General features: G+C 46.6%; 1 protein-coding gene across 1 annotated transcript in view; it reads left to right on the top strand.

Moving 5' to 3' along the window:
* CEP104 (centrosomal protein 104) overlaps positions 1–26,920 on the top strand; it is an 846,942-nt gene that overhangs the window by 149,224 nt on the left and 670,798 nt on the right. The window contains exons 5-6 of the mRNA XM_069610252.1: positions 10,792–10,854; positions 11,628–11,704. Of these exons, the coding sequence (XP_069466353.1) occupies positions 10,792–10,854; positions 11,628–11,704 (140 nt within the window). The remainder of the gene's footprint in view (positions 1–10,791; positions 10,855–11,627; positions 11,705–26,920) is intronic.

Here is a 26,920-nt window from a genome sequence, read left to right as displayed (position 1 = left end):
GCTGGGATTGGTGGCAAATGTGCAAGATATGCCTGTTGGCTGATGAACATGGGCACAAGAATCCTCGAAGTGTTGTCATTGCCCTCCCGCACATGGCGTGCAAGGATCACTATTGTGCTGGCAAAGTGTCCAATGGACCTTGAGAGGTGACGTACAGATGTGCTGTAGCACTCCCTCTGCAGCCTGGATTCCTCAAGCTGCCTTTACACCAACTGGGTGAGGGTAGCCTGCTGCTCCTCCAACCGCTGCATGCGAGAATTGAGCTCTGCCATTGAGGGGGTAGGTGACCTCATTGGACTGTGGATTGATGTGGGGCTGAACTGCAGCTCATGGAATGATGCCAAGTCATCCAGGGTGGGCACCTCCCCCTGTGGCCCTGTATCAGACTGCAGTGCCGGGGCACTGTTGTCGCTACATGCTGCCTCCTCTGCAGTGCAGATGCTTTCTGTGGAGGGTTGTATGGGCATGATGGGTGCCTGTGGCACCGGTGTTGCATCAGGCAGCGTGGAGATGTTGGTGATGGTGGCCGGCACATGTGTAGTAGATGCTACTGGGGGCAGAGATGCAGAACTGCTGGCAGCATCCTCCTGGGCAGGGGCGCTGGCTTGCACACGTGCAGGAGCTGGTTGCCTGGGCTGTTGTGCGGTATCACTGTCACTTGATAACGGCTGTGGGTACACAGAGGGCATTCAATTAGTTGTGTGGTGGTCCCTGATGGGTGCATCACATGCATCATACAGGTTGATCATTTAAAAGTAGCATTTACATGCATATGCTTGTCGCTGGACATGCATTGTAGTGATATGGTTCTTCACCATCTGGGGTTGTTAATGGGTACTTTGGCCCACTCATGCACTGCCCGGGGGGTGGGGGGGGGTTGATAATGGGTCCTATGTCCCACTCATGCACTGCCTGGGGGTGGGGGTTGTTAATGGGTCCTTTGGCCCACTCATGCACTGCCTGGGGGGGGGGTTGTTAATGGGTCCTTTGGCCCACTCATGCACTGCCTGGGGGGGGGGGGGGTTCTTATTGGGTCCTTTGGTCTACTCCTGGCCTCAACATGTACTCATATGGCATTCATATTTGCGCATTTACCAGCATCTGCAGGTGGGCTCACTCCTGCCTCGGCATCCCCGATCCCATGGATGCCCTCAAGGTGGAGGACACTGCTGCAGCGCTCCTCTCATGTTTGCAGCCTCAGTGGGGAAGGGGGTCCTCCACCTGTCCCACTGCTGCGTTGGCGGTGTGGAGATCAGGTTCAGCACCCTCAGCCCACAGCGGTGCACTTGTGTGCTGCTTCCGCCCACACTTCCTTCCTGCGCTGCTGTGTAGCACGCCGTTGATCGGCACTGAACAGCACCTCAGCATGCTGCACTATGTGCTCGACAAGAACAGTTAGCTCCGCCTCACTAAAGCGTTGTTTGCGCTGCCTCTGGGCTGGAATCCTGGCAGACATGCTGGTGGCTTCTCACAGTGTGGATTCTGCTTGTGCTGACTCTGGATGGCAATGGATTGTGCTTTATATGATGGCCGCCTCCCTGTTTCCTGTTTTGGCGATCATGGTATTTCCGGTTCTGTGTCCGTGGCGACGGTGGCAGACACGGTTTTTACGCTACTTGTGGCGCCGCTATGTCCATTTCCGTGGCGGCGGTTACACCGTTTCCGCGTCCGTGTGGTGCCTGCGACCGACAGCACGTAATCGGCCGGACTTTCAGCAACCTTTCGGACGCGGAAACTTTATTACCGCCGCCGCAGATTCACTGCAGTCCGGACCGGAAAAGTTGTAATGAGGCCCATAGTCTCTCAGCACTGATAGTCTTTGGAATTGCTCAGCAGAAGGCTTTACTCTTCTCCAGAAAGTTAGGTCAGGAATCAAACCAAAGCATAGTTTTAGTGATGCCTAACCTGCCTGTAGATTCCAGATAGGCATTGGGATCACAGTGTTGCTGACCCTCAGAAGAGACTCAGAGGCTTGATTGGAAAGAGGCTATCTACCCTAAAACCACAGTGTGCTGCCATGCATAGTTTGGAACTTGGCTCGGAATGCTTCTTAAATGCTTGTCTGTTTCACACATTTTTTCTTGTTTTGCATTTATCACATGCTGGCTCTCATAATAACCCCTGTTTCGCCACTCATTTAGCCAGGTTTGCCACAAGACTAATCTCCTTGTGCATTGGGACTCAGGAAAGATATGCCTACACCTCACACAGCCCAGCCAGCTGCTGTTGTGTTTCCTCTTTGGAGACCTTGTTGGGCTGCTGTCTAGAACACAGTGCTATGAGGTTGTGTAAATAGAAGTGCACTTTATAAAACGCACAAAGAATGTATGGAGCTCAGTCATCATTGTACCCTACAGGATACAGTAAAATGTCACACGCCATGGATAACACATTGAAGCCGTCACCAAACTGCACCCGCACTTCTCACTTTTAGCTTTAGTGTGAGTTGATTAGTAGTAAACATCTTGAAAACGTGCAGATTTTGCAGTGGCAAGGTGTTTTCCGCCCATTTGTATAATCCAGTGGAGACGCTCACTGATAACTCCTGTTTTCCATTGATCATGGCACCAATGTCCTACTTTTACTTTTAAAGTAGGAATAAAGATTGCCCACGCTAACAGCTCAGGAAGTCTTCATTCTATTAAAGACAAGGAGGCGAGCATTATGCTTTACTCTCTTTAATTACTGCCATTCAGCATTTTCAACAAAACATTTAAAACCGTAACATTTGCTCTTTTTTTCCTTCCTTATGTAAAAAATACCAAATATGAGAGGTTTTAAAAAGTTCTAAAGTCGCTGTTCTTTTCTGCACTACCTCCCCCATGATCCTCCGGGGCTTAGTAGTCTTGACCTCTCCTGATCCACCTATCCGGGAGCAGGTCGCAGTATAAGAACCCGCCATGATAGTCCTCTGCCTCTTTCTTTTTCCACTCCATTATGTATTGAACTCAGAACTGTCCTCTATTTGATCAACTGTGACCCTGGAGGAAAAACCGGAACTGACTGCTCAACAGTAACTTGCTTGGTCCTCCGGACCAACTTGAACAAACTTCTTAACATCTTTGATCTGTGTATGGCGTCAAGTCGCTTTCTGATCTTCTCCTACGAGCAGTCCTTTAGATAAGGTGCGTATCGTGCTTATTTATGCATCTAATTATGGGAAATACGGATGATTTCTGTTTGTACTGCGTACCATGTACGCTGTGTTTATTAATTAAAAAGAGCATACTTTCCACCACTAGATGGCACTGTAGCAAGCTCTTGCCTTGAGGCAGGCAGGCCCTTCCCTTGTCAGTCTCTCTGAGACATGTATCTTAATCCAGGGCTCAACCCACCCCCTCGGCCCTGGACGACCTTTCCAGAAACGCACATGTCCTTCTGCTACGTTTTTTCATTTGTAGAGTAAGCTGAGAGAGGAGGCCACAAACGCGGTGACACCAGCCAGGTAAGCAACCCGCCCTTCTGCTGCAGGCGCTTTTCAATGTCATTTTTATTTTCTGCCTGACAGCCCGGACCGCTATCTGATCGAATCTCGCTTGGTCCGGGCTGTCAGAGAGAAATAAAACCGCAATTGAAACCAGTTCAAAGTATTTTGTTTCTTCCAAAGCAAATCCATCTGCTCGGGTCGGATGATCAACCAACTGCCCGGGGGGGGGGCTGTGACTCTGGGAAACAAGTTTTCTTTGTCATCAGCAGAATAGCCCGCCCCCCCCGCCCTGTGACTCACTGTTGCCCCCATAACCCCCATTACCGTGTCATGCCTCCTCTCCCTCCCCCGTGACTGTCTCTGTGCCCCCATGCCCCCGTTACCGTGTCATGCCTCCCCTCCCTCCACCCCCCGTGACTCTCTGTGCCCCCTTGCCCCCATTACCGTATCATGCACCCCCGACCCCCGTGACTGTCTCTGTGCCCTCTTGCCCTCCCCGTTACGTGTCATGCCTGCCCTCCCCCGCGACTGCCTCTGCCCCCATGCCCCCGTTACCGTGTCATATCCCCCCCCCTTGACTGTCTCTGTGTCCCCATGCCCCCCGTTACCGTGTGTCATGCGCACAACTTATTTTTTGGTGTGTTTTTATAGCGCTGAAAATAAAGTGGCTAAATCAGGATATTTTTCTTTTGCATCATATCGATTTCCATTCAGGATGTGGAAAATAAAGGTACAGTGATATTATTTTGCCCCAACATGGTGCTATAAGGATTTACATGTTGTCATGATGCTTTACTATGCAATTTGGGTATTTTGCAAGTAAACTCTATAGGACAGTATTTTTGTAGGTCTTGACACCTAAAACTTAAATATTTGTAAGTATGGAATGGAAGAAAGTGGCCATGCCCAAATTGAAAATCCCTGCTTCGCTGTTTAGCGTAAGTGTGTGATCCTGGGCAAATATTGTAATCTCACTCTAACTTCAACTGCAAAAAATGGAGAGCTTATGAATGATTACGTGTACACCCTTACTACAATAGGACAGTTTTAATAAGTGTAGGGCCACATTGGTGTACGCGGGTGCTCCTCTGCTAGTAGCTCCAATACTGCCGCATGGAAATGCATTATTTTAAAGGTTTTTATAAGCTAATACAAAAAAAGAAATGCATTATTGCTGCACTGGCCCGCCTCCAATCTCGTAACACTGGATTTGACAGGCAGACAGTCCCACCAGCCAGTCAGTGCACCAGAAATTCTAGTATAGCAGACTGTGGTAGAACCAACATTACATTTTCTCCCCTGTTGCTCCCAGCAACTGAAGTGGTTTGGGCCGTCCAGAGTACTGCCCCCCACTCTGCAATGTCCCCGTTATGCTATGATATTGAGTCTTTCATTGCACACCATCTGCCATTTGGACACTTTCTAGGACCTTCAGGATCTGCAAGAAGTGGGTGTTTCAGACTTAAAAGAGAGAGTTAACTGATTGTAACATTGAAGCTGCACTAGAATAGTCTAATTACAAGTAAGAAGTTAAATGCCCTTACACAAGTAAGTTTGCCACCCCTCCACCGTCTCTGAAGTTAGTGCTTCTCCCAATATTTGAAGGGTTAGCCCAGTCTACATTGTACCCCAGGTGCACCCCTGAATGTGTGCACTTGTACTTACAAGTTATTTCATGGCAGAATATTTTCCGCACGTGTAATAAAATGGTTAAAGGCAAGCCAGACAACTTTGAGCTACAATTCTTTTTGTCTACGGGTCTGATTTTACATATGCACTGGGTGTATATGTTGGATACGTTTTACTCTCTTGCAGAGGAGAAAACTCATTTTTACTCTCTTGAAATTGCATTTACTCTCTAATTTCAAAAATCATGCGAAAAATACTCCCACCTCAAAATCTTATCTGGAGCACTGCCTACGAGAAATGGAAAATACTTAATGAGGGCGGGCCAACAACATCTGAGCATCAAAAGTACATTTGGGTGGGATATAATGCTCGCCTCCTTGTCTTTAATAGAATGAAGACTTCCTGAGCTGTTAGCGTGGGCAATCTTTATTCTATGACAAGACAGGAGGCTCGCACTATGCTTGTTCAAAGCTTGCCACCACTGCATTAGTAATATTAGAGACAGGCTTGAAGTAAAAGGTTTTAAAGGTCGACTCTGAAGACCAATCCGCCGATTTCATAATGTCCTGAAGAGATACCCCAGCTGTAAATGCTTTAGAAGCCATCGCACCCCTCGCAGAATGTGCCCCAAATATTGACAGATCAATTCCAGCCCATTGCATGACCTTGCACACCCATCTAGTGATAGTAGCCGCTGCAACTGCGTGATAAGGTTTTCTGCGCGCTATAAGCAATTGGGAAACCCCTCGCAGCCTAAGGTGCTCTGTGGAGACTTCATAATCCTTGATGCACTGAGCAACGCATAGCTTTTCATTTTCTGTGAAGTAAGGGTATGAAATCACTCGCAATCCAGTCTTTGTTCTTTTCGCTATGTGAAAAGCTACCCCTTCTGGATAGAAGATTTTCCTATCGATTTCCAAGGCCTTTACGTCCGATACTCTGCGGCATGATGTAAGGCACAATAACATTGCCAGTTTACCTGATAACTGCGAGCGGGAAAGATCTTCTCATAAGACCGCGTACTTCGGTTCTGTGGGCTTTCTTATTTCTATTCCTTTGAGAAGCCTCAGGACTGCTGGGTGCTCGCCTACTGCGATCCCTTCTATTTTATCGTGTCCCGCTGAGATCGCTGATCTATAAACACCTATCGTTCTGAAAGCTCCTCCTTCTTGAAATTTAGTCGCCAGAAAATTAAGAACTTGCACTAAAGGGGCTGAAACGGAATCCAGACACTGGTCTGTGCACCATCGCGCCCAGGCTTTCCATGCAGTGCTATAGCTCCTAATGGTGGGAGGCACCCAGGGATCTTTGATGCAGTCTGCAGCGATTCGCGAAATTCTTAGCAATTCCCACTTTCTCCTGAAATCCTGCATGCCAGCAACTGCAGCTTGCCTGTTGCTATCGGGGGATGGCTCTGGCCGGACGGTCCTAGTAGACGGTCCGGCTGATGCGGAACTATCTTCGGAAAATCCAAAGAAAGTTCCATCGCTACTGGAAACCAGGGTTGGGATTTCCAGAGCAGTAGTACCATCACGAGTTCGGCGCGATCTCTGCGAACCTTCGCTAACGCTCTCGTGATCATGACAAATGGCGGGAATGCGTAATGAAGCGCTCCGTGCCAAGTCGGTAGGAATGTGTCCATACCCGCTGCTCCCGGGTCTATCCTCCAACTGAAGTATGTCTGCGTTTGAGCGTTCAGTCTGGACGCAAACAGATCTATGTGTATTGGGCCCCAGCACCTCTGCAGCTTCTTGAAAACTCGTGGGTGAAGTTTCCAATCCCTTGAATCTATCAGATACCTCGAATTCCAATCCGCTACCTCGTTGACAGCTACTGGCAAATATTCCACTGTGACTGCAATATGATGTTCCAGGCAGTAATGCCAGAAATCTTTCGCTAATTCTGCTAGTAGCTTGGACTTTGTCCCTCCCAGCTTGTTTATGTAGCGAACTGCGGAGATATTGTCCATCTTGAGCAGGACACAACACATTGCTTTGCCCTTCTTGAAGGCTCACACTGCAAATGAACCTGCTAACAGCTCGAGGCAATTTATGTGCAGCTGCTACTCTTGATCCGACCATTTTCCTCCTGTTTCTATGTGCTCGCATCTGGCTCCCCAGCCTGACCTGCTTGCTATAACTAACTCTGGCGCGTCTCCGAAAATGGCTCGGCCATTCCACGCCTCCATATTCTGAAGCCACCAGTGAAGCTCGGTGAGCGCTTCGCTGTCCAAGGTCACCAGTTGGTGATACCCTACGCCCCCTTGTAGATGCCTGATCTTGAGACGTTGAAGAGCCCGGTAGTGGAGTGGGCCTGGAAATATCGCCTGAATCGAGGCGGCTAACAATCCCACTACTCTGGCTAGACATCGAAGCGAAATAACTTTCTTCATTATCACTACTTTGAGCTCTTTCTTTATCGCTCTCACTTTGTGATGAGGCAGCTCGAGGGTCGCTTTCACTGTGTCTATGGTGAAGTCCAGAAATTCCAGTCTCTGAACTGGCCTTAGTTGTGACTTGTCCCAATTTACTAAGAACCCTAGAGAGGCCAACAGCGCGCAGATCCATTGTACATTCTTGATGAGAGTACCTTTGTCTGCGGCTAGTACGAGAATATCGTCTAGGTATATGATAATACGTATCCCTCTCTCTCTCTCTCTCTCTCTCTCTCTCTCTTATGGCGGCTGCCACCGGTTTCATCACCTTGGTGAAGGCCCATGGGGCGGACGCCAACCCAAATGGGAGACAAGAGAAACGCCAAATTTGGTCTTTCCACCGAAAGCGCAGATACTTTCGAAATTCCTGAGCTATCGGAATTGTAAGATAAGAGTCCTTGAGATCCAGGTGCGCTAAGTAGTCTTCTTGGCAGAGGAGATCGCGCAGAAGGTGAATGCCTTCCATCTTGAAATGATTGTACTCGAGCCATGCGTTTAAACTCTTCAAGTTTATGACTGGCCGAGTCTTGTCTCCGCTGTGGACCAGAAACATGTTGCTGAGGAAACCTGGCTCCTCTTGCATATCTCGCTCTCCAGCTCCTTCGTTTAGTAGACTGAAGAGCTCGTTGTGCAACAACTCTAACTCCTCGCTTGCCATACATATGGGGGAAGGTTCTACTCTCTGTATGGGGTTTCCTACAAACTCCAGCCGCAGCCCTGCTACTGCTTGTATCACCCATGCATCGCGCGACAACGCTCACCATTCGCTCAAAAATTGGAGAGTTCTCCCTCCTACTCTTATACTTGTTGTACTCACCGGCAGCGGCACTGGGTTGTCGATAAGATCCTCTCCCTCTCTGACCTCTCGGAAATCTGGATATGGACGGGAAGAAGGTATCTTGAGGTTTCCCTTCCCAGTATTGGGCTCGTTGTCCCTGGGGCCTGCGCTGGTAGTTGTAGCGACCGGACGTTCGGCCCCTGTGTCGTCCGGTCTCGGAAAAAACACGTCCCGGGAAGATTTTCTTTATTGAGCTCTGAGCTCCCTCTAATGCAGAGTATGTGCCCACAAACTGGGCCATCTCCTTAGCAAAAGCTTTGCCAAACAAAGGCCTTTGGCATTTTCCCCTGCCTCATAAGAGGCTAGATCGCTTAATTCGTCAATCTTCAATAAGACTCCTCTCCTCCTTTCTGACGAAAGTGCGCAATTAGCATTTCCCAGAAGACACACTGCCCTCTGGGCCCAGTTTCCTAAAGCGAGGGGGTCTACCAGCATCTCGGTGTCCTTCGCCTTTTCAGCCAAGTCCATTATTTTTGCGAGTGGGCCTGCTATGTCCAACAGCTTGTCCTGGCATCCTCTCCAGGCGCGGTCAATTCCTTTCCTAATATCACACGCTGACTTAGTCACGAACGTGACCATCTTGGGATCTAGGTCTGGAGTTTCCGCCAGCTTCCCTGGTAACACTGGCCTGGGGCACTCTGACTTCATGCGTGAACGCACCTCTCTGTCCAGCGGCTTTCTTATGTGTTGGGATATGTACGCTGACACCCTGGGTGAAGGCACCCATTCTGAAGATTTTGGGTGTCTGATAGTCTCTGGATCGAACATGTCACCGGTGTTCTCCATATCTTGAGGGTCGACATTGTCTTCGAAGTGTCGTGAGGTGTCTTCGTCTCCTTCCCCCTCATCATCGGGCGAGTAGCCCTCGTCATCATCCCCTAAATTATTCACCCCCGAGGTAGGGGGGTCTGTCCTGGCTCTCTGTTTCTCCAGGAAGGCTCTTTTTAGCCTAGCAGCGGGGTCGCTTACATCTTGGGGAGCAGCATCCTCCCTTTCATTTGTGTTCGGGGGGGGGTCAAAGAGTGTTTGCTCTTCCGAGCTACCTTACGCCCCTTTGGTTCAACCCCGTCTGCGGGGTGTCTGGCTGACGACCCTGCCTCTGGGCTCTCTGCCCGCCTTTTCTTGGGAGTTACCTGCTTCTGTCTTTCTGCCATCATCGCCTCCAAAATTTCGAGCCTTTGTGTTATAGGCTGTACTCCTAGCGAGACTGCTTGAGTCAGCGAGTCCCCTAGCACTTTCTTAAAGCTCTGAGATAAATCAGCTTCCTGATTGGGAGAGATCCTCCTCCCATTCTTCTGCACTTGATTCCGGAGAAGTTGATGGCGTTCGGCCAGGGCTTCTGTATGCAGCCATCACTGCTGTTGGCACTGCCAACTATCAGCTTGTCAGCACTGAGGAGTGGGAAGGCTGTACAAGTAGTGAAAGTAAAAGCCTTACGGGTTCGGAGTCAGCCTTGCTTTAGCAGGATAATCCCTTTCTCCCCTCTGCACGGTAAAAATCTGTTGTCTTTATTTTTTATTTTTTTCGAATTCCCGTGCTGTGGAGGCTTACTGTCACTCTCTGCTTCGCGACGTAATGAAATTGTTACGCGCGAGCGTTGAGGTGTCCCCAGGGAAAGCCGGGAAGCATACCTCCTCCCGCTCCCCTGGGTCCTACAGACCGCCATGCTCTCGGCGTCTCCTGACAGAGCGGGGCCGGCCGCCTAAGGCGAGCGCGTTCGGTCGAGGCTCCGACACCCACTCCTGTTATATTAAAATCCAGAGTTTACTCACCTGATAACGCTTGCATGTCAATAAATACATTTACTTTACCGACGCGTACGCGCGCTGAACTCCCGTGAGGTAAGCACTAATTCCTCATTAAATTAAATTAAATAAGTCAGGAAGACAACCGGTGTAATACAAATAATAATTTCGCTTATATTGAAGTAATTCCTGAAACTTATCATGAAATAAGAGACAGGTACTTATCTCAAAATGGCAGCAAAAAGAAAGAGGCAGAGGACTATCATGGCGGGTTCTTCTACTGCGACCTGCTCCCGGATAGGTGGATCAGGAGAGGTCAAGACTACTAAGCCCTGGAGGATCATGGGGGAGGTAGTGCAGAAAAGAACAGTGACTTTAGAACTTTTTAAAACCTCTCATATTTGGTATTTTTTACATAAGGAAGGAAAAAAAGAGCAAATGTTACGGTTTTAAATGTTTTGTTGAAAATGCTGAATGGCAGTAATTAAATAGAGTAAAGCATAATGCGAGCCTCCTGTCTTGTCATAGAATAGGGTAGCTGAAAGGAACCAGGTGACTTGAAAATAAATAGCAGATCTTAGAAAGTGCAAACCTTCTATTTTTTTTGTCTGTTTTGCCTTGCCTTGTCTCTCCTTGTTGCACACCAAGCATTGTTGAAGATTCTCATTAAATTAAAAGCTGAGATGCAGGTTTATTATGTGTGCTTAATCCCCTTTAGGTGGCACTTGTTGCAATCAACATTATCGGGGATCCAGTAGATTACAATGAAGAAATCGGTTCTGTAAGTACATTTGAATTGCATTGCCTGAAGCAAACACATTTGAGCCATTCATATGTTTTGTTAGAAATGTTGATTGTGTTGTATCCATCTGGGTTAAATCATCTGGAAGTTATGCCAGGGTGAATATCAGAGATCAAAGTGGAATGTGCTGTATCAGAAGTTCTGCTTGAAGGAAAGGACTTGAAACAGTCCATAATGTAGTAGGCATTTTTAAGGTGGGCATGCTTCACTGGCTATGGAATGACAGAAACAGATTTTCCCTGGTCAACATACTGTGTTGGCATCATTAGTTATGCTTTTGTTCAAAAGAACAGGTGCCCAAAATGTCTTTTCTTTTTTGTTTTTTTCTGGGCTGCCAACATGAGTGCAATCTGAGCTGTTACTACCTCTTGTTTCTCTCCACATATCTTGTTACTTTATCTCCTGCACTAGGCAGAGGGAGGTTCTTTTCCCTTAACATCATGGGTGTATCTTCATGTGGAACCATTGCACCCTCTTTGTGACATTGGAGGTGACATGAACGTAACCATTGTGCTATCTTCATGGCTTTAGAGGTGGCATGAACATTGATAAATGGGCAGTTGCTGTGTCACTGGGTTTTGAGACTTGGAGAGAAGTGGTCATGGTGTATGCAAGCTTTGTTTTCAAAATTATTTTGTATGATAAAATTTCATTTGGTCTGAGATCAAATTTGTGGTACTATTTGCTTTTCTATTTCCTCCCATTTTTACACAACGTTCAACTTTCTTATTTTTTTTTTTTTTTTTAACCAGCCAAGCAGAGATACGCTTATTGATCACTATCTCGGAAGTAGTCCAGAAGACCCGGCACTGGAAGGAACCTACGTTGGGTAAGGCTTGGGGAGCCATGTTGTTGTGTGACACGTTTCCTAAATGTTTGCTGTATCCTCTGTTGCCCAACTACCAGCTGCAATGATACTCAATTGCAGGGGCAAGATGATGTAACTTTGTAGTCAGAAGTTTAGACTACAAAGGTTTAAAAGATAATCTTTGAGTGCAAGCCCTATTAAAGGTTCTTTAACACCATGGGTGGGGGCGCCAGCCAATCATGGAGCTCGGAACGTGGGCTGAATCCTTTGGTACAAGACTGTGTTCCGAGCTCCCGCATGGCTGTGTGCCTCCGGGCTTGTGTCGTCCTTGCTTCTTCCCATCTCACCCATACCCCCTTTAGAACCAGCGAGTAACTACACACTGGTGCTAAAGGCAAAGTCATTTTTTTTTAAAAGGTCAAACTTCGCTTTATTACGTCCTGTGAGATGCACTTCGGGAGCAGGAGTCAGTCTTCGGTGTTCAATTAACACTGAAAACAGACTCCTGTTCCTGCCACACCATTGCATGATGGAGTAAAGGTATGTTTTTCCTTATTACATTTTAACATCGCCTTTAACATCCGGTGCTAAAGGCGATATGCCCCTCGGCAGTGGGCCGATCCTGTTGGTAACGGCACTGCTGCCCGTCTTCGCTCAGGCCCTTAACTTGGGCGGTGGGCCGTTGCCAACAGGGTTCGCCTGCCGTATTTAGTCATATCGCCTCAATGTGATATTGACACATTTTAAAGGCTAAACGTACGCACAAAAAATGTTTTGCCCAATTTTGTGTGTCCTTCTGAAATATGACATTCTGCACCCCTCCCCCAAACCCCAACCTCCATGAAGGCGATTCAACCCCAACTCGCTGGATTTCTAGGCAGGGATTTCTAGGGTTCTACCCCCGAGCCCCACCCTTTCATCAACCACCACCCCCGTTCCCAGCCCAACACATTCCCCCTTGTCTCCCACACAGTCACGCAAACACACACCAACTCCCTTCGTCCCTGAAAATACTCTGTGGCAGGGGCATGCCAATTTGATTTAGAGAGACCGATCAGAGCTGTCTTTGAGTGGTCTTTCTAAATCGGTCTTTTTTCGTCATTTATTTTAATGAGAAATTCACTCCGTTCCATATTAAATGGACTGACGTGTTAACCCTTCTCTGTCTTCAAGTGAGTTATCTGGTCACCCTCGCCTGGTTCCAAAAAGTAAACACATGGGATTCAGTAAGTGGGCATTTAGGACTATTTCACAGTGATTAAGACATAAACGGAAAAACGCAAACCTCATGACATACTTACATTTAAAACATTTTAGAAATCATATGGAGATTATGTTCCGACAGGTTTGTAACTGTTTAGAAAATGCTCAAAGTTGAGAACTATTAGTACAGTTCTAGAACGTTTTCCTCTTTGAGCAATTGTTCAGTGAAGACATTGCACAAACCACTGAATCTGTAGTCGAAGTAATGGTTGCTCTTCCTCCACTTATTATGTGATAAATCTTCCTTAAATCTTCGCATATGCTTTATTGTTCAAATTCGCTCACTTCCTTACTCATTCGCTTGGAGAGTTTTTTTTTGTGCTTTGAGAGAAAGCTGGTTCTGTCCACCTTAAGAGGCCACACTACCATTTTGGTTATTTTCTGCTCTCAGTACGGCATCAAACCCACAGCCCGAGTTTTTTCCAAGTGCTTGGAGGCTATTCTTCTTTCTCATCCCACTGTCCCACCTTCCCATCTCATTTGGACTGCATTTCAGATATGCTCTGAAACAATTCCCAAAAGAGTGCCTCTATAGATAGATTGTCTGCATCTGCTGCATCTTGTCCCTGTTATTTCTGCCTATTGAGCGATCACAATAGCATTTCTCAACTGTCATAACCCTTGTCACGTTCAGAGGAATTTCATGTATATTTATTTGTATTATATATTGTGAGAAATCTTAGGGTATTCCCACTCCTCAACCCCTTGGATCCTCTACGCAGGTGGCCAGGGAAAGGCCATCGCTATTGGGAGCAGAGAAGTGAGGGAGGATCACCTGGGTGGAGGGTCCTGTGGGACAAAGAGTGGGATACCCTTGGGCAAGTCATGGTTTCCCCTTTTCCTAATGACAACCAACCCTGCCCGAACCTTTATGGGCTGTTATAAGTCTGCTCCCCTCATTTCTCCACCAATGACAATTGACGGTACTGGGACGAAGAAGGGGCAACTAAGAGCAATGAAGACTATGCTCTTTTACCACTCTAGTACTGGGACGAAAAAGAGGCCTACTGAGAGTAGTAAAGGTCAGGCATGTCCCTTTAATTGTGGCCAGGCAAAGTGGATCAATCATCCCCACCTGCACCCTGTTAAAGGACTACAGGTGTATACATGGAGCCCAACCTAGAAGGGAAAGAGAAATACAGGAGAGGGACCTGGAGGCCATTGCAGGAAGCAGAAGACCCTCCAATCTGGTGTGGAAGTGGGGACTTCCTGGAGCAGAGTGGGAAAGATGAAGGAATCCGTGCTGGGAGGCTTCCCCTTTCCTTTCAAATCAATGTGCTCATTCCCCTGTAGTTGAGGACCGCCCCAGGAGTGTCGTAGGGGCAGGAACTGGAGCCCCAATGCTGAAGATAGAAGGCTGTGTGATCCGCACTGCAGAATCAACTTTCAAAGCGACCAGTGAGTTTCTGGAAATGGAGAAACCCGGTGCGCGTGTGTGAACTTGAACGTTTCGTGAAATACTTTGTTTCAGAGTGGTCGCGTGTAGTGAGATGCACGTTTACAAAGGTCTCCGAACATTGAATGGCTCATTAAAGGCAAACAAACAAATATACTTGTCAATGACTTACCTAAAGGAAATACTGTGTATCGGAGTGATCGTATGTCGCAAGTAACACATTTTAAAGGTGTCCAAACATCAAACTATCTAGTTAAAGTAAAACTAACAATTATATAATCACAAAATGAAGGGAAAAGATCCCCAAACTAAAAGACTTCATTACTGAATACTAAATGCTGAATTGAATTAAACCTTTACTACTAACCAGATGAAAGCCAATAAGAGAACAGGAACTTTAAAATCCAGACAAACCATCATTCAGTGAAATGCTAAAATGAACATAATTCTAAACCAACCACAGTATGCTGAAATATAATGTGATTTATAAAGACCAGATAACCAACAGATATTGAAGCCTAATATACAGTGACTTTTTCTAAACGTACAAAATCGTCCCAGCTGTGTATTTGACAACAACATTTAACTAAACTGTGGAAGACCAGAACCGTTTGTGCGTTCTTTTAAAGTATGACATTTTGAGCTTGGGGGAGGGAACCCTGAGTTCTGACAAAGAACAATTCACTTCAAGGCTGTTTGAACTATATGACTTGGAACGTGGGGAAGGGCACCCTGAGTCCTAACCTGGGGAAGGAGACCCAGAGATCAGAAAAGACTAATTGCTTTCTAACTCTAAGAAAAGGCACTGTGAGACTTTACTTTGTTGAACTGTTTTATACTTGTGAAGGGAGCTGAAGAAAGCTGCGAGCTGGGAGAAGCTCAGGACTTTGTGTTAAACACTGGTTTTCGTTTTGGTTGCTGACATTCCTACACATTGTATAGTGTTGCGAAGACGCTCTGGACACAGGTAAGTCTTTGCGATAAGTATTTATTAGGATAACAGGAGAGAAAGACCCCCCACAACAACAGAGGACCCCTCTACTCCAACAAGTAGCTTCAACTGACAAACTGTAGAACTTTAAGAACAACATAAACGCATACAGGTTCTGTGACCTCACCAGAACCTGAACCAATAAACATTCCATGGCATAGCTTCCCATACAATAGTGTCCGTAGGTAATGAACATCATAACACATCTCCCTTTTTTTCCATAAATTCATACACAACACCACTGATACTCACACTTGACCTCTTTTCACAGTAGCGACTCTACTTTTGTTCCAAACCTGTCCGCCTTCCACCCGCACCGCACCCTTCATAACAGCAACTACTCTGACTGGATGTGAGTATAATGACTCTCCTGTTCTCTTCACCACACCCTTCTTTATTCTTACCCAATCACCTCGCTCCACATGCAATTCCTTTCTTCCTCTTCTTTTGTTTTCTCGCATGACCCACTCACTCTTCTTCTTCTTAAAAGCATTTCTCACTTCATCAATAACCACATCTGACTCCCTGCTCCTCCCCAACCATGGAGGACACGCCATCGAGAAAGGCTTTCGGCCCCTCATAAGTTCGAATGGACACAAGCCAGTGGTCGTGTGAGGTGCCATGCGCAACACCCACATTCTGTTTTGAATGGTCACTAATTTATCGAAGCCACACTGCTCTCCCATGCGTACGCTTTCCATCACACATCTATTTAGTCTTTCAACTATCCCGTTTGTTTCAGGATGATAAAGAGCTGCCCTCTTATGGCTTACTCCGCACCTTTTTAAATATGCAGGAAACAACCCACCGGTGAACTGAGTTCCATTGTCAGTAAGGACATTTTCAGGTAGTCCCTCACTCGCAAAAATTTCTTGTAAAACCTTCACCATATTTTCTCCCGATATTTCACGCACAACCTTGAAATCTACCCACCTGGAAAATAAATCAACCACCAGAACCACATACCTTCCACGCCCATATCCTAGATCAACCGGACCCAGGATGTCCATTGCTATGTCACTCCAAATTTTTGTTGGAACACCAACATCAATCAGAGGTTGTTTTCTAGCCTCAACCCCCTTCCAGGTGGGTAGATCTTGATTTCTTTTCTCCTCCACAGCCACACGATTTGACTGCTGATTTTTGGGCTTCCTTTTGCTCTTCCCGTCGGTCACATTTAAAACTTCAGACTTGCTCTCCTTTGACCCTCTGCTAAGGAGTGTTCCACTCGCCTTGCAATGTCCAATACTTCGTCTAAAAATTTGGCTCATCCCTTAACCATAGTTCTTAGCGAATTTTGTTGGCCTTACAATGTGTCATGAATTGATCGCGTATGTGTTCGTCAAATGCTTCTTGAAATTTGCAGGACAAGGCGAGATGTCTCAGCTCCGTCACATACTCTTCCACCGATTCTCCAGACGCCTGTACACGCATGCGGAAATTATAGCGCTCCAATATTGTGCTGGTCTTGGGATTGAAATGCTTATCCAACTTCATCAAAGCTAAATCACATTCGCTCATGTCTTCCCCACCGCTATCTCCAAGGGGTTGAGGAAGTGTTTCGTATATTCTTTGGCCCTCATATCCTAGAAAATGCAGCAATCACGCCAATTTCCTTTCACTGGAATAAGTTCAACCGGCTGCCTTCATGTAGTGTAAAAACCCCTTGCGCCATTGAGCCCACATGATCTTTGCTGGACCGGGAACTGGCATAAAAATTGGTGGTCCTGCGATACCCGGCAAAGCTGCCATAATGCAAAGCTGTGTGATCTGCTGATCCCCTGGCTTCCTTCAATAAGATAAATACCCTCCAGATGCCACTTGCTATCAACACGGTGACCTGGTGCACACCTGGACTTCAACTGCTTGACATGCTGTCCCTTTTACGTCTTTAGATAGAAACTTGCAAACTCGAAATTCCTCGTAAATTGCAGTTCAATCCAAACAACAACGCGATCCACACGATGAATGATTTTCTCCTGTGTTGCGCACCTCCTACCGACTGTACGGTAGTGCTCTGCCCTGCATTGGCCGCTCAATAGTCTTTCGAGTTGCGCCCCTCCTACCGAATGTACGGTAACGAGCTCCGCTCGGTCTTGGCTGCTCACTTTTCTTTCGTGCTCTACACCTCCTCTCCGATGTACGGTGACGTGGTCTGTGGTGTCTCTAGGCTGCGCACCCCCCCTTCAGGTAATGCAAGTCCGATCGCGGCAATAACGTCTCCGAGCAGCTGCGACAAACGGTACTGGAGAAGCTACGCGGGTTACAGCTGCGGGATTGGCAGGGCCTCTTGGGAGAGGCGAAACGAGCAAAAAACAGACTTGTCGCTAGACGGGGAGCTAGCGGGCAGCGCGGGCACTTACTTGCTATGAGACAGCAGACTCCGGAGGGCGGCACACTCTGGATGGCAGGGCATCCGTTTTCTAGTCTCGGTGGCCGCTGCAACGCTAGGATAAGCGGAGCGGCCCAGAGCACGAAGCAGCTCACGATGGGATCTCACGCCCTCGGCAGTCGCTACTACGCTTTTGGGCAGCGGAGCGACGTGCAGGCAGATTAGTTGCAGGAGGTCTCCTGTCATCCCATCCTCGTCGCCATTGTTGCGAAAACGCTCTGGACATAGGTAAGTCTTCATGATAAGTATTTATTAGGATAACAGGAGAGAGAGACCCCCCCACAACAACAGAGGACCCCTCTACTCCAACAAGTAGCTTCAACTGACAAACTGTAGAACTTTAAGAACAACATAAACACATACAGGTTCTGTGACCTCACCAGAACCTGAACCAATAAACATTCCATGGCATAGCTTCCCATACAACAGTATCCCTAGGTAATGAACATCATAACATATAGTTATAGTTGTGAGGGCAAGCATAGGTTTTGGACACAGACAGATTCCTAAGTTGAACTCTTTGACTCAGATTTTCCTTCGTTTTATTTAGGTAGGGAAATCCCACCTTAGCATATGGCAAGTTAGGCTTTTCTCTGTCCTGGCATTTAAGTTGATAAAGTTGATTATTTTGAAGCTGGAATCTTTTGCCTGCGTCCTCCTTCATGATGCCTTCACAGATGGTGTCAGGAGTGGAATGCGGCTCAAGCCATACAAGTTGTGGGACCCTAAGATTTCAGAAGGTAAGTACCAGAGCATCAGAACCCTCAGTAGCCACTAAAGGCTCTATCAGGTTTGATATCTGTAGCAGTAGGAATGGAACAATTCTCCCAGGAGAAAGGAGACTGATACCGACTGACCTAATACTGATTACACCCCCTTATACATACATCAGACTAGCACCTAAGTTAGAGTTAGCATGGGAATATGGGATTGATGTTTTGGCAGGGGTGATAGACCCCAAACTTCTCAAGGCCATATGATTGCTCAAGGAGTAATCGAAAGAGCAATGCTTCCCAGATTCACAGGAGGAGCAGAGAAGGAAAGCCTTGATGGGGAAACTCAGGGGTTTAGGGAGGTGGATGAGACTTTGGATGGCCTTTACAACCCTAAAACGGGAAAATATGTTCAGGGAGAACCAACTACCTCTCCGGATTTAGCCATAGCCCAAAGAAATTACACCTTTCTGACTAAAGCCTTTTCACAAGTGGTTTTAGAAAGGGAGGGACATGAAAGAGGGAGAGCGAGATATAAGAAGAGAGTCTCCGATAAGGAGCGGCATCAAAGTCTTACCTCTGACTCTCTAGAAGCAGAAAACCAAAGATCCTGTGGGGAAGGTATATTGTCAGAATTACCCACTATTCCAGAAAGTTTGGGAATCCCAGAAGCTAGGGAAAAAGAGGAGAGACCTTATCCTTTTCAGAAGACCAGAGGGTCCCAGACAGTCATGTAATGTTCTATCTTATCTGCCAAAATTACTTGATATACATCTTTACACCAAGAGGCCGTAAGAACTGAATCCCTAGAGGAACAAGTTGAGTAGGGAAGAGTACCCTGCAGTAATAAACCCATTTCCTCAATCATATCAGAAGTGTTACTCTTGTAAGGGGTATGGACACATTGCAAAAAGTTGTACATTGAATGTAGTTGATCTTACCAAACGTCCATCATTCAGGGAACCCAATCGGATTCAAAGAAGACCTGATGGGTTTTCATATACCAAAGGGAAAACCTCATATAAAATCCCTGTTATCTTAGAAGAATAACTGATTTGGGCAGAATTAGACACCAGTGCCATTAGAACAGAGTTACCTCCCGAGGGGTGGAAAGAAGCAGAAGAGAAAGTAACTTGTGCACATGGCCATACGGAAAGTTACCCGTTAACCCAAATCTCTATTATCATTTTGGGAAAGATAAGCAATCTGACTGCGGCAGTGATTGCCAACTTACCAACTCTTACCAATCCTGGGAGTGATATATCCCAATTTGATCAATGGGTTTCACGGCTAGCCCACATCATTTCTAAAAATGTGTATTTATTTGTATTTATTGTTTTATATAGCACCTTAATCCAAGGCGCTTTACAAAGAACAACAAAATGTCCATTAAACATGGAATAGTAGAAGCAATAACGGTAAACATGAATCAAACCAGAAAAAATGGAAGCTGGAAACTGTTGTCTGTGTCCTCCTTCATGATATGGCATTCATAACGCACCTGTACACAAGTGTTTCTAGGCGTGACAAGACAAGGAGAGGGACACAATGGGAAGACAACACAACGATCTAATTAGGCCTTGTGTCATTCAGATCGTGCAAGTTCAGGGAAGGGGAGAAGTGCCCAGGTGGGAGGGGAAGGGAGAAGTGCAGGTAAATCAATAAGTGCAGCCAGCGAGTGAATCATAAGTGCAGAGAGAAGGGACTGTAGGGTTGCAGGTACAGACACTTAGGTGCTGGGGGAGCGCAGAGGCAGTGCGAGCGCAACGACATGCAGGAGCCTTCACAATATTAAGAAAACAAAATATGAATATCGGCCAGCATGTCATGCACAACTCACTTCAAAAGGTGCCTCCGTTATGGCAGACACTTCTCTGCAGCACTAAATACCTGTGTCGTATGTTGCAGGGTGGCGGCCAGGTTGCTTGGGGCACACCTACATTTTATGTTGAACAAAAGGACATGTACCACATGCAGCAGTCAACTTGGGGGTGATGTGCAAGCTGTATGACCTAGGTAATAGAGGTTTTGGTATAGGGAGCAGTATCAAAATCAGCAGTGCCTTTCAGTGTTGGTTTGAAGGAAACACCCTCCTCCCTCCACCCCCCCTCATGTGTGTTCTGGGGCCTTCAATAGATAGATTAGGGGAAATGGCTTCCTAGGCAGCAGAGTATCTCATGTCAGAGTAGCTCCTAGTTCATTTTCAGGGTAAATGGATTATGATTGACTGAGTTGCATTATGTGTTATGTTGTAGATAAATGAAGATTTTTGGAAGCTGTTTTCCCCTGATGAAGAGCTCTTAAGCTCGAAACACGTTGGGCAATTTGATAATAAAAAAAATAATTGACATTGCAAGACTTGAATTTAAGCTGGAGCAGTAAAGTGTCACTAAAAGTCCTAACAACTACATGTTATATATAATTCCATTATGTAATCATGCCGAATTGTTTTTGTCCGAAACATGATCAAAGATTGATTGATTGATATTTTATTTCTATCGCGCTCATACACAAGTGTTTCAGAGCGCGACCAGGCAGGGAAAGGGAACAGGGGAGAACAAAAACAACGATCTTACTAGGCCCAGTGACATTGAGAACGTGCAAGTGCAGGGTAGAGGGAGAAGGGGGAGAAGTGCGTGGAAGGGGGAACAAAAGGAGAGTGCGGAGCGAGAAGGAAATAATAATAAAATAATAAATAAAAAGGCAACAAACAATGGGAGTGCAGCCAGCAAGTGGCAAGTGCTGGGTTTATGGCAGCAGGCCGTGTAGGTCTGAAAGTGCAGGAAGAAAAGGGGAGGGCTGTATGGGTACAGATACAGACCCCAGTGCAGGGGGTGGCCCGGAGGCAGTGCGTGAGGGTGGCAAGATGAGCAGGTACCTGGGCCCAGAGGACAGACGGTGGCCAGGTGCATGGTGCCGAGGGAGAGTAGAATCAACAGGGGAGAGGGGAGGAGAAGGCAGAAGCAAAGAGGAAGGTTTTGAGGTGCTTCCGGAACCGGAGATGGTTCTCAAGTTTTAGAGTGGCGGGGAGGCTGTTCCAGAGGGAGGCCCCAGCTGAAGACAGAGATCTACCCCCAGCTCGTTTCTTTGAGAAACGACTGACCCTGAGGGAGTTAGAGGAGCGGAGTGCTCGATATGGGAGGTATTTGCAGAGGGATAGCTGAAGGTATGCTGGACCCAGGCCCCAGAAAGCCTTGTGGACAATGCAGAGGGTTTTGAATTTAATCCTTGCATCCATTGGGAGCCAATGGAGAGATTTCAGAGCTGGAGAGATACGATCCCAGGGCTTGAGGCCAAGGACAAGTCTCGCAGTCCTGTTCTGGATAAGTTGTAAAGGGCGGAGAGTAGAGGCAGGTAGATTAAGAAAGAGGCTGTTGCAATAGTCCAGCTTAGAGAGAACCAGAGCTTTGGAGACAGTGAGCTTCTGGGGGATTGAGAGGAATGGAAGAATACCTCCTGAGGAGGTGCAGTAGGAGGTTTGACTTGATTGAGTAAAGTTATTATTTTTCAGTTAATAGTTTGGCTATTCTAGGGGACGGGAGTTCTCCTATTGTGGCAACTTTGTTTGGTTTTCTTTATATTGTATGGTCCATGTGCCAGGACCACGTTTTCTCCTCTACACCTTAAGATTACCGAATAGCTTGAATTTGAGTTATTTGCATTATTTATCAAGTACTTTTTTCACCAAGTGCACATTGTCCACCTACGATTATGATGGATTCTGATAGGCCAACCTATTCAGGTAAACAGGAAAAGCACTGATGTTTATCCAAACCCAGTTAAGTACCAGATTAGTAAAACTTAGAATATATAATTATTTATCAGGCATTTACAATACACTCTAAGCAAATAAACATTCAGTTAATTATCATTTATTTATCTATATAGAGTGTAACAATGCTCTTTTGATCATAAAAGAACGTACAATAGATACGAAATTAGATTTAACGGGAAGCAGTGAGCTTCTTACAATGTGGTGAGTTTGAGTGGCATTGTGTCCCGGTTGGTGGTGGCGGGCATGGGAGAGGCAGGTAAATAGAACGGCTACAGGGACAATACATGGGTGGACATACATAGAATAGGGACAACCAAAATTAGACATTTTTAAGTGCAGGTATGCGATACAGGCAACTGTTTTAGGGATGTGACCTTGATGGATGAAGTTCTTTATTGGAGGCAGTAGAAAGTGATTGATAGAGGCAGAGTAGAGGCGAGGGAAAAATGTTAGAAGGCAGACAAGAGGTAGGTAAAGAAGGTAGGCTTTTAGTTTGGTTTTGAATAATTCAGTGTGGACTTTTTATTGGATTTCCGGGGGAAGAGAATTCCATGCAAGTGGAGCTAGAAGAGAGAAAGAGTGGAAGCGAGAGGAAACATGGAGGGCGAGGAGCCACAAGGGCAGTCAAGGAGGTAGAGTGGAGAGTAGGAGAAGGCTTGTAGAGTTGGATAGATGAGGATGGATACAGTGGTGTCTTTCCGTGGATAGATTTGTGACCAGGAGCAGAAATTTAAATCTGGTCCTGTTTTGCATTGTCAGCCATCCAGGCTGATGACTGTACAAAGAAGTATGTGTGAAGTGAAGGAGTTCTAAGAGAATCCTAGTAGCAAAGTTAATATCTTTTCGAGAGAACAGAAAGCATAGTTGGAGAGACCAAAGAGGTTGCTGGCCCAGTAATCCAATTTAGAGCATACAAAAGTTGTTAAGAGATGCTTGGCAGTTTGAATGGATGGTGGTGCCTGATTATATTTAGGAGGTTGAGGTGAGCCGCCATTGCAGTTTTGGAGATGAAAGTAGAGAAGCTGTGGGAAGGGTCCTAGATGCCAGGTTTCTAGCTGAAGAAGAGTAGGGGGGAGTGTCGGATGGGAACTGGAGGCAGGGGAAGATATGAGAGCCAGTATTTGGCAGGGAATAAGAGCAGCCCTGTTTTGGTTGATTTTAACATCAGAGAGTGCGATGCCATCCAATATTTAATGGCAGAGAGACGGCTAGAGAGATCAGCGGAGAGTTTAGGATAAGAGAAGAAGTCTGTTGTCTGCGAAGAGTTGGCATGAGAATCCAAATGAGGAGATTAGTGCCCCAAGAGCAGAGGCGTGTAGTGTAAAGAGGAGAGAACTCAAGACAGAGCCATGTGGAACACCAACAGAGAGTTATTTGAGAGAAGTTGTTGCTCCAGGAGACTGAGAATTGGTGAGGTGCCAGGTAGAATTCAATCGAGAAAAGCGCTTGATCGTGAATTGCGAAAATTGCGAGCGTTAAGAAGATCAGAGTTATTGACTGTGGCAAAGGCAGTGGACAGGCCAAGGAGAAATAGGATGGAGGATAGGTTGGAGTACTTAGCAGACTAGATGAAGTTGGAGACATTCATCAGAGCAGTTTACATGGAGTGACAGGAGTGGGAACGTGCTTGTAGGGGGCCTCAAAGGTTGTGGATGTCTAAGAAATGTGTAAGACGGTTTAACACAACTCTTTCAAGCTCTTTAGGGTAATGCGGAAGGAGATACAGAGGGCGTTTTAGCCGGTAAATTCAGATCAGCGCCTTGCTTTTTTAGGAGAGGGATGACCGTGGCCATTTTGAAAATAGAGGGAATGCAAGCGGTGTCTAAGGGCAGATTGAAAGAGTTCAGCGAGGTTAGAGGTCACTAAAGGGACAATAGGCTTGACTAGCTGAGGAGCAGGAAGGTATGAATGGGCACAAGAGGGTTTAGCCTTCATCAGTAGAGAGAGGACATCTTTTGTATTAGTGTGACTAAAGTGGAAGATGGAGGCAGAGGATGATGGTCGAGTAGGCTGAATGTAGAATGTAGGAGGAAGGAAGTGTGAGGAAGGTCAGTAATTTTGGAAATGTTTGTAGCAAGGTATTCAGCTAGGTCATTAGCCGTGAGAGTACAGTTGATGGTTATAGGTTTAGGAGGATTGTGTTTAGGGTGCTCTGTAGCCAGCGAGGATGGTTGGAGTCAGAGTCAATGATGGTGCAGTAGAATTATGTTTTTGCTCTATCAAGAGGATTGGGAGAGTTCAGGGCAGAGAGTTAAAGTTTCAGGCCCTTATACTAATGGGTATACCTCCATTTGCACAGCAGCCAACGCATGTCTGTGCGGAGAGAGGATATGTATGGGGTGACCCATGTTTGAGGATGCTGAGACTTGGGGGTGAAAGTTAACAGTGAGAAATGAGAGCAGAATTAGTCATATAGCAGTGATTGGAAGCTGGAGAAGGCAGTGGTAGTGGAAGAGGCATCTGGTGTGAAGGAGAGTGAGAACTGTAGGTAAGAGAGAAAGGGAGGAAGGGCAGCAGGTGTAACTTTCCTATTAGTAATAGGTGGAGCAAGTGGCGAGGAGAGATCAGAGGGTGCACAGGAGATGATGTGATCAGAAGGGGATGGTGTGGCAGCAGTATTACTGGCTGAGAGAGAGGTGGAGATGAATGAGATCATCGCACAACTACTATCATATACTTGTATGCACTCCCTAGTAGGGGTTTTGCTAACAGAACACTAACACTTTATCTTCAGAAACAGTTGTGCAATAGTTAGCAAGTCAAGAGCCTCCCTGTAAATAACTGTGTGTTAAAGTCAGTGAGAAAATAGAGCAAACAGTAATTTATAACCAGCGTAGACAGATAAGTAAATGTAGAACATTCACAGATAGACCTAAGACAAGGACCCTAGTTTTTAATAAGTCCAACCCTGCTAAGAATTGGGGCCTAATACCCAAAAGTCGCAAGTTCCACAATACGTATGTTGCAGGAGGCTTTACTATTGGATTTGCAGACAACCGTAGCCAAATGTTGTGTGTAAACGTTCAAAAAGAAGAATTAAAAGGTAAGTAGTTCTTATTCGGTTCCCTCCCAAACCCACCACCCTAGGGGAAACCACCAGTCTACCATCTATCTTGGGCAAAAGAGAGATTGGGTTAGGATTGTATGCCTATATAACCCTATAACGGGAGGAGGGTAGCAATAGATACGTAAACTCACCCCCCTACTCCTGTTTCTGTGCTTTGTACGGTCGATTGAGGTCCAGGGGCTTTGGGTGCAGCGATAGCTTTTGGCTTGCAGAATGGATCCGGTTAGTTTGCAGGGCCAGCATCCGGTGATACGGTTCTGAAGACTGGACAGCAGGACACTCTTGGCACGACAGAATAAAGACCTCCATGGGACAGGCAAGCTCTGAAGACCTCCAAGGCATGAAGACTGTTTTCAGCAAGAGTCACCATGGTCCGGTGGCGAGAGGCGATCCTCATGGTGCAAACAAAGGAGGAGGTCTTGCATGGCTTCTCTTTGGACAGGAAGGCACAAACTGTAGGAGTGGGGGCCTTCATGCACAAGCTGAGGATCCACACATTTCCAAGGATGCACATATTTCCAAGGATGCACTTGGAACGGCGATTTCTGCAATGAGAAATCCCAGGAGAGAGTTGGTCAGTCCACTGGTTTGTCTAGTGACACTTCCAAAGGCTCAGGAGGTGCAGTTCCTCAAGCTGGGTCGGGCCGGTTGTTCCCACCAGTCCTGGGGTTGAACCACTGACAAGGGCCTTCTCTAGATCAGTGGAGAGGAGTAGGGTTTAATTGGGACGTTGCTGGAGGCAATGCTGGCCAGCTGCAACTATCGTCTTCAACAGGCTGCACCTCTTAGTAGGGTTCTTAGCTCCAACGATGATTTGTCTAATGGCTGCAGGAGTCCTCCTTTTATCCCAGATTTAGACTGGAGTCGCCACTAGGTCCACCAGTGGTAAGGATCTGCACCATTTAAACTGTCAGGGGCTGTCCAGTCACGGCGGTGTGACTGGACAAAATCGTGTGATTCGCATTCTGGCAAGAGTGTGAAAGCCCTGCCCCTTTTGATTTTTGTTAATACAATCTTTGAAAGGGTAATCTGCTAATCATAATACCCTTTCATAAGCGCCATGTCAAACACGTAGTGTGTGCCTGTGCCCTGTTGCAGTGGAATAGAGCAGGTTCAGAGTTCATGGTGGTCATATGACAGCTGCAGCGACAGCCAAGTCTCTGCAGCGTAGGGGCTGACTTTTAAGATATGCACCCCTTTACCAAAACTGTGATGATTATAAGGAGCGCAAGTTGATGGCAGGGTACAACAATAAATATAAGCTATGTCTGAGTTAAGGTATGGTGTTGGCCCTACACTTAATGATTGCAGCCACAGCCAATTTAATATCTCCCATGTGCCAGCTCATTTGAGCCAGCTCAGCTGTACATGGTGATATGTATTCTGGCCAGACAGGATAATCCCGCCAAGTGAGAGGACAGGGACCTGCATGGCCATGCCTCTTATTTGATCTCTTTGTGAGGGTAGGTAATGCCCTCCCCCTGAGACGGGCTCACAACGGGCAGCTGTCCTGGGCCTGAGCATGAACGGAGTGCACACATTCAAGGGGAGTAGCCTCACACCAGGGTGCTGCATAGCTAAATGCCTTTGATCCAATTGAGAAGGGAAAGTGGGTTAGTGTAGACTGGGATAGCACTGTA

This window comes from Ambystoma mexicanum, chromosome 8, assembly GCF_040938575.1.
Source record: "Ambystoma mexicanum isolate Mex_15411 chromosome 8, UKY_AmexF1_1, whole genome shotgun sequence".
NCBI lineage: Eukaryota > Metazoa > Chordata > Amphibia > Caudata > Ambystomatidae > Ambystoma > Ambystoma mexicanum.
Note: the sequence above shows the minus strand (reverse complement) of the source record. Positions and strands in the feature narration are given on the sequence as shown.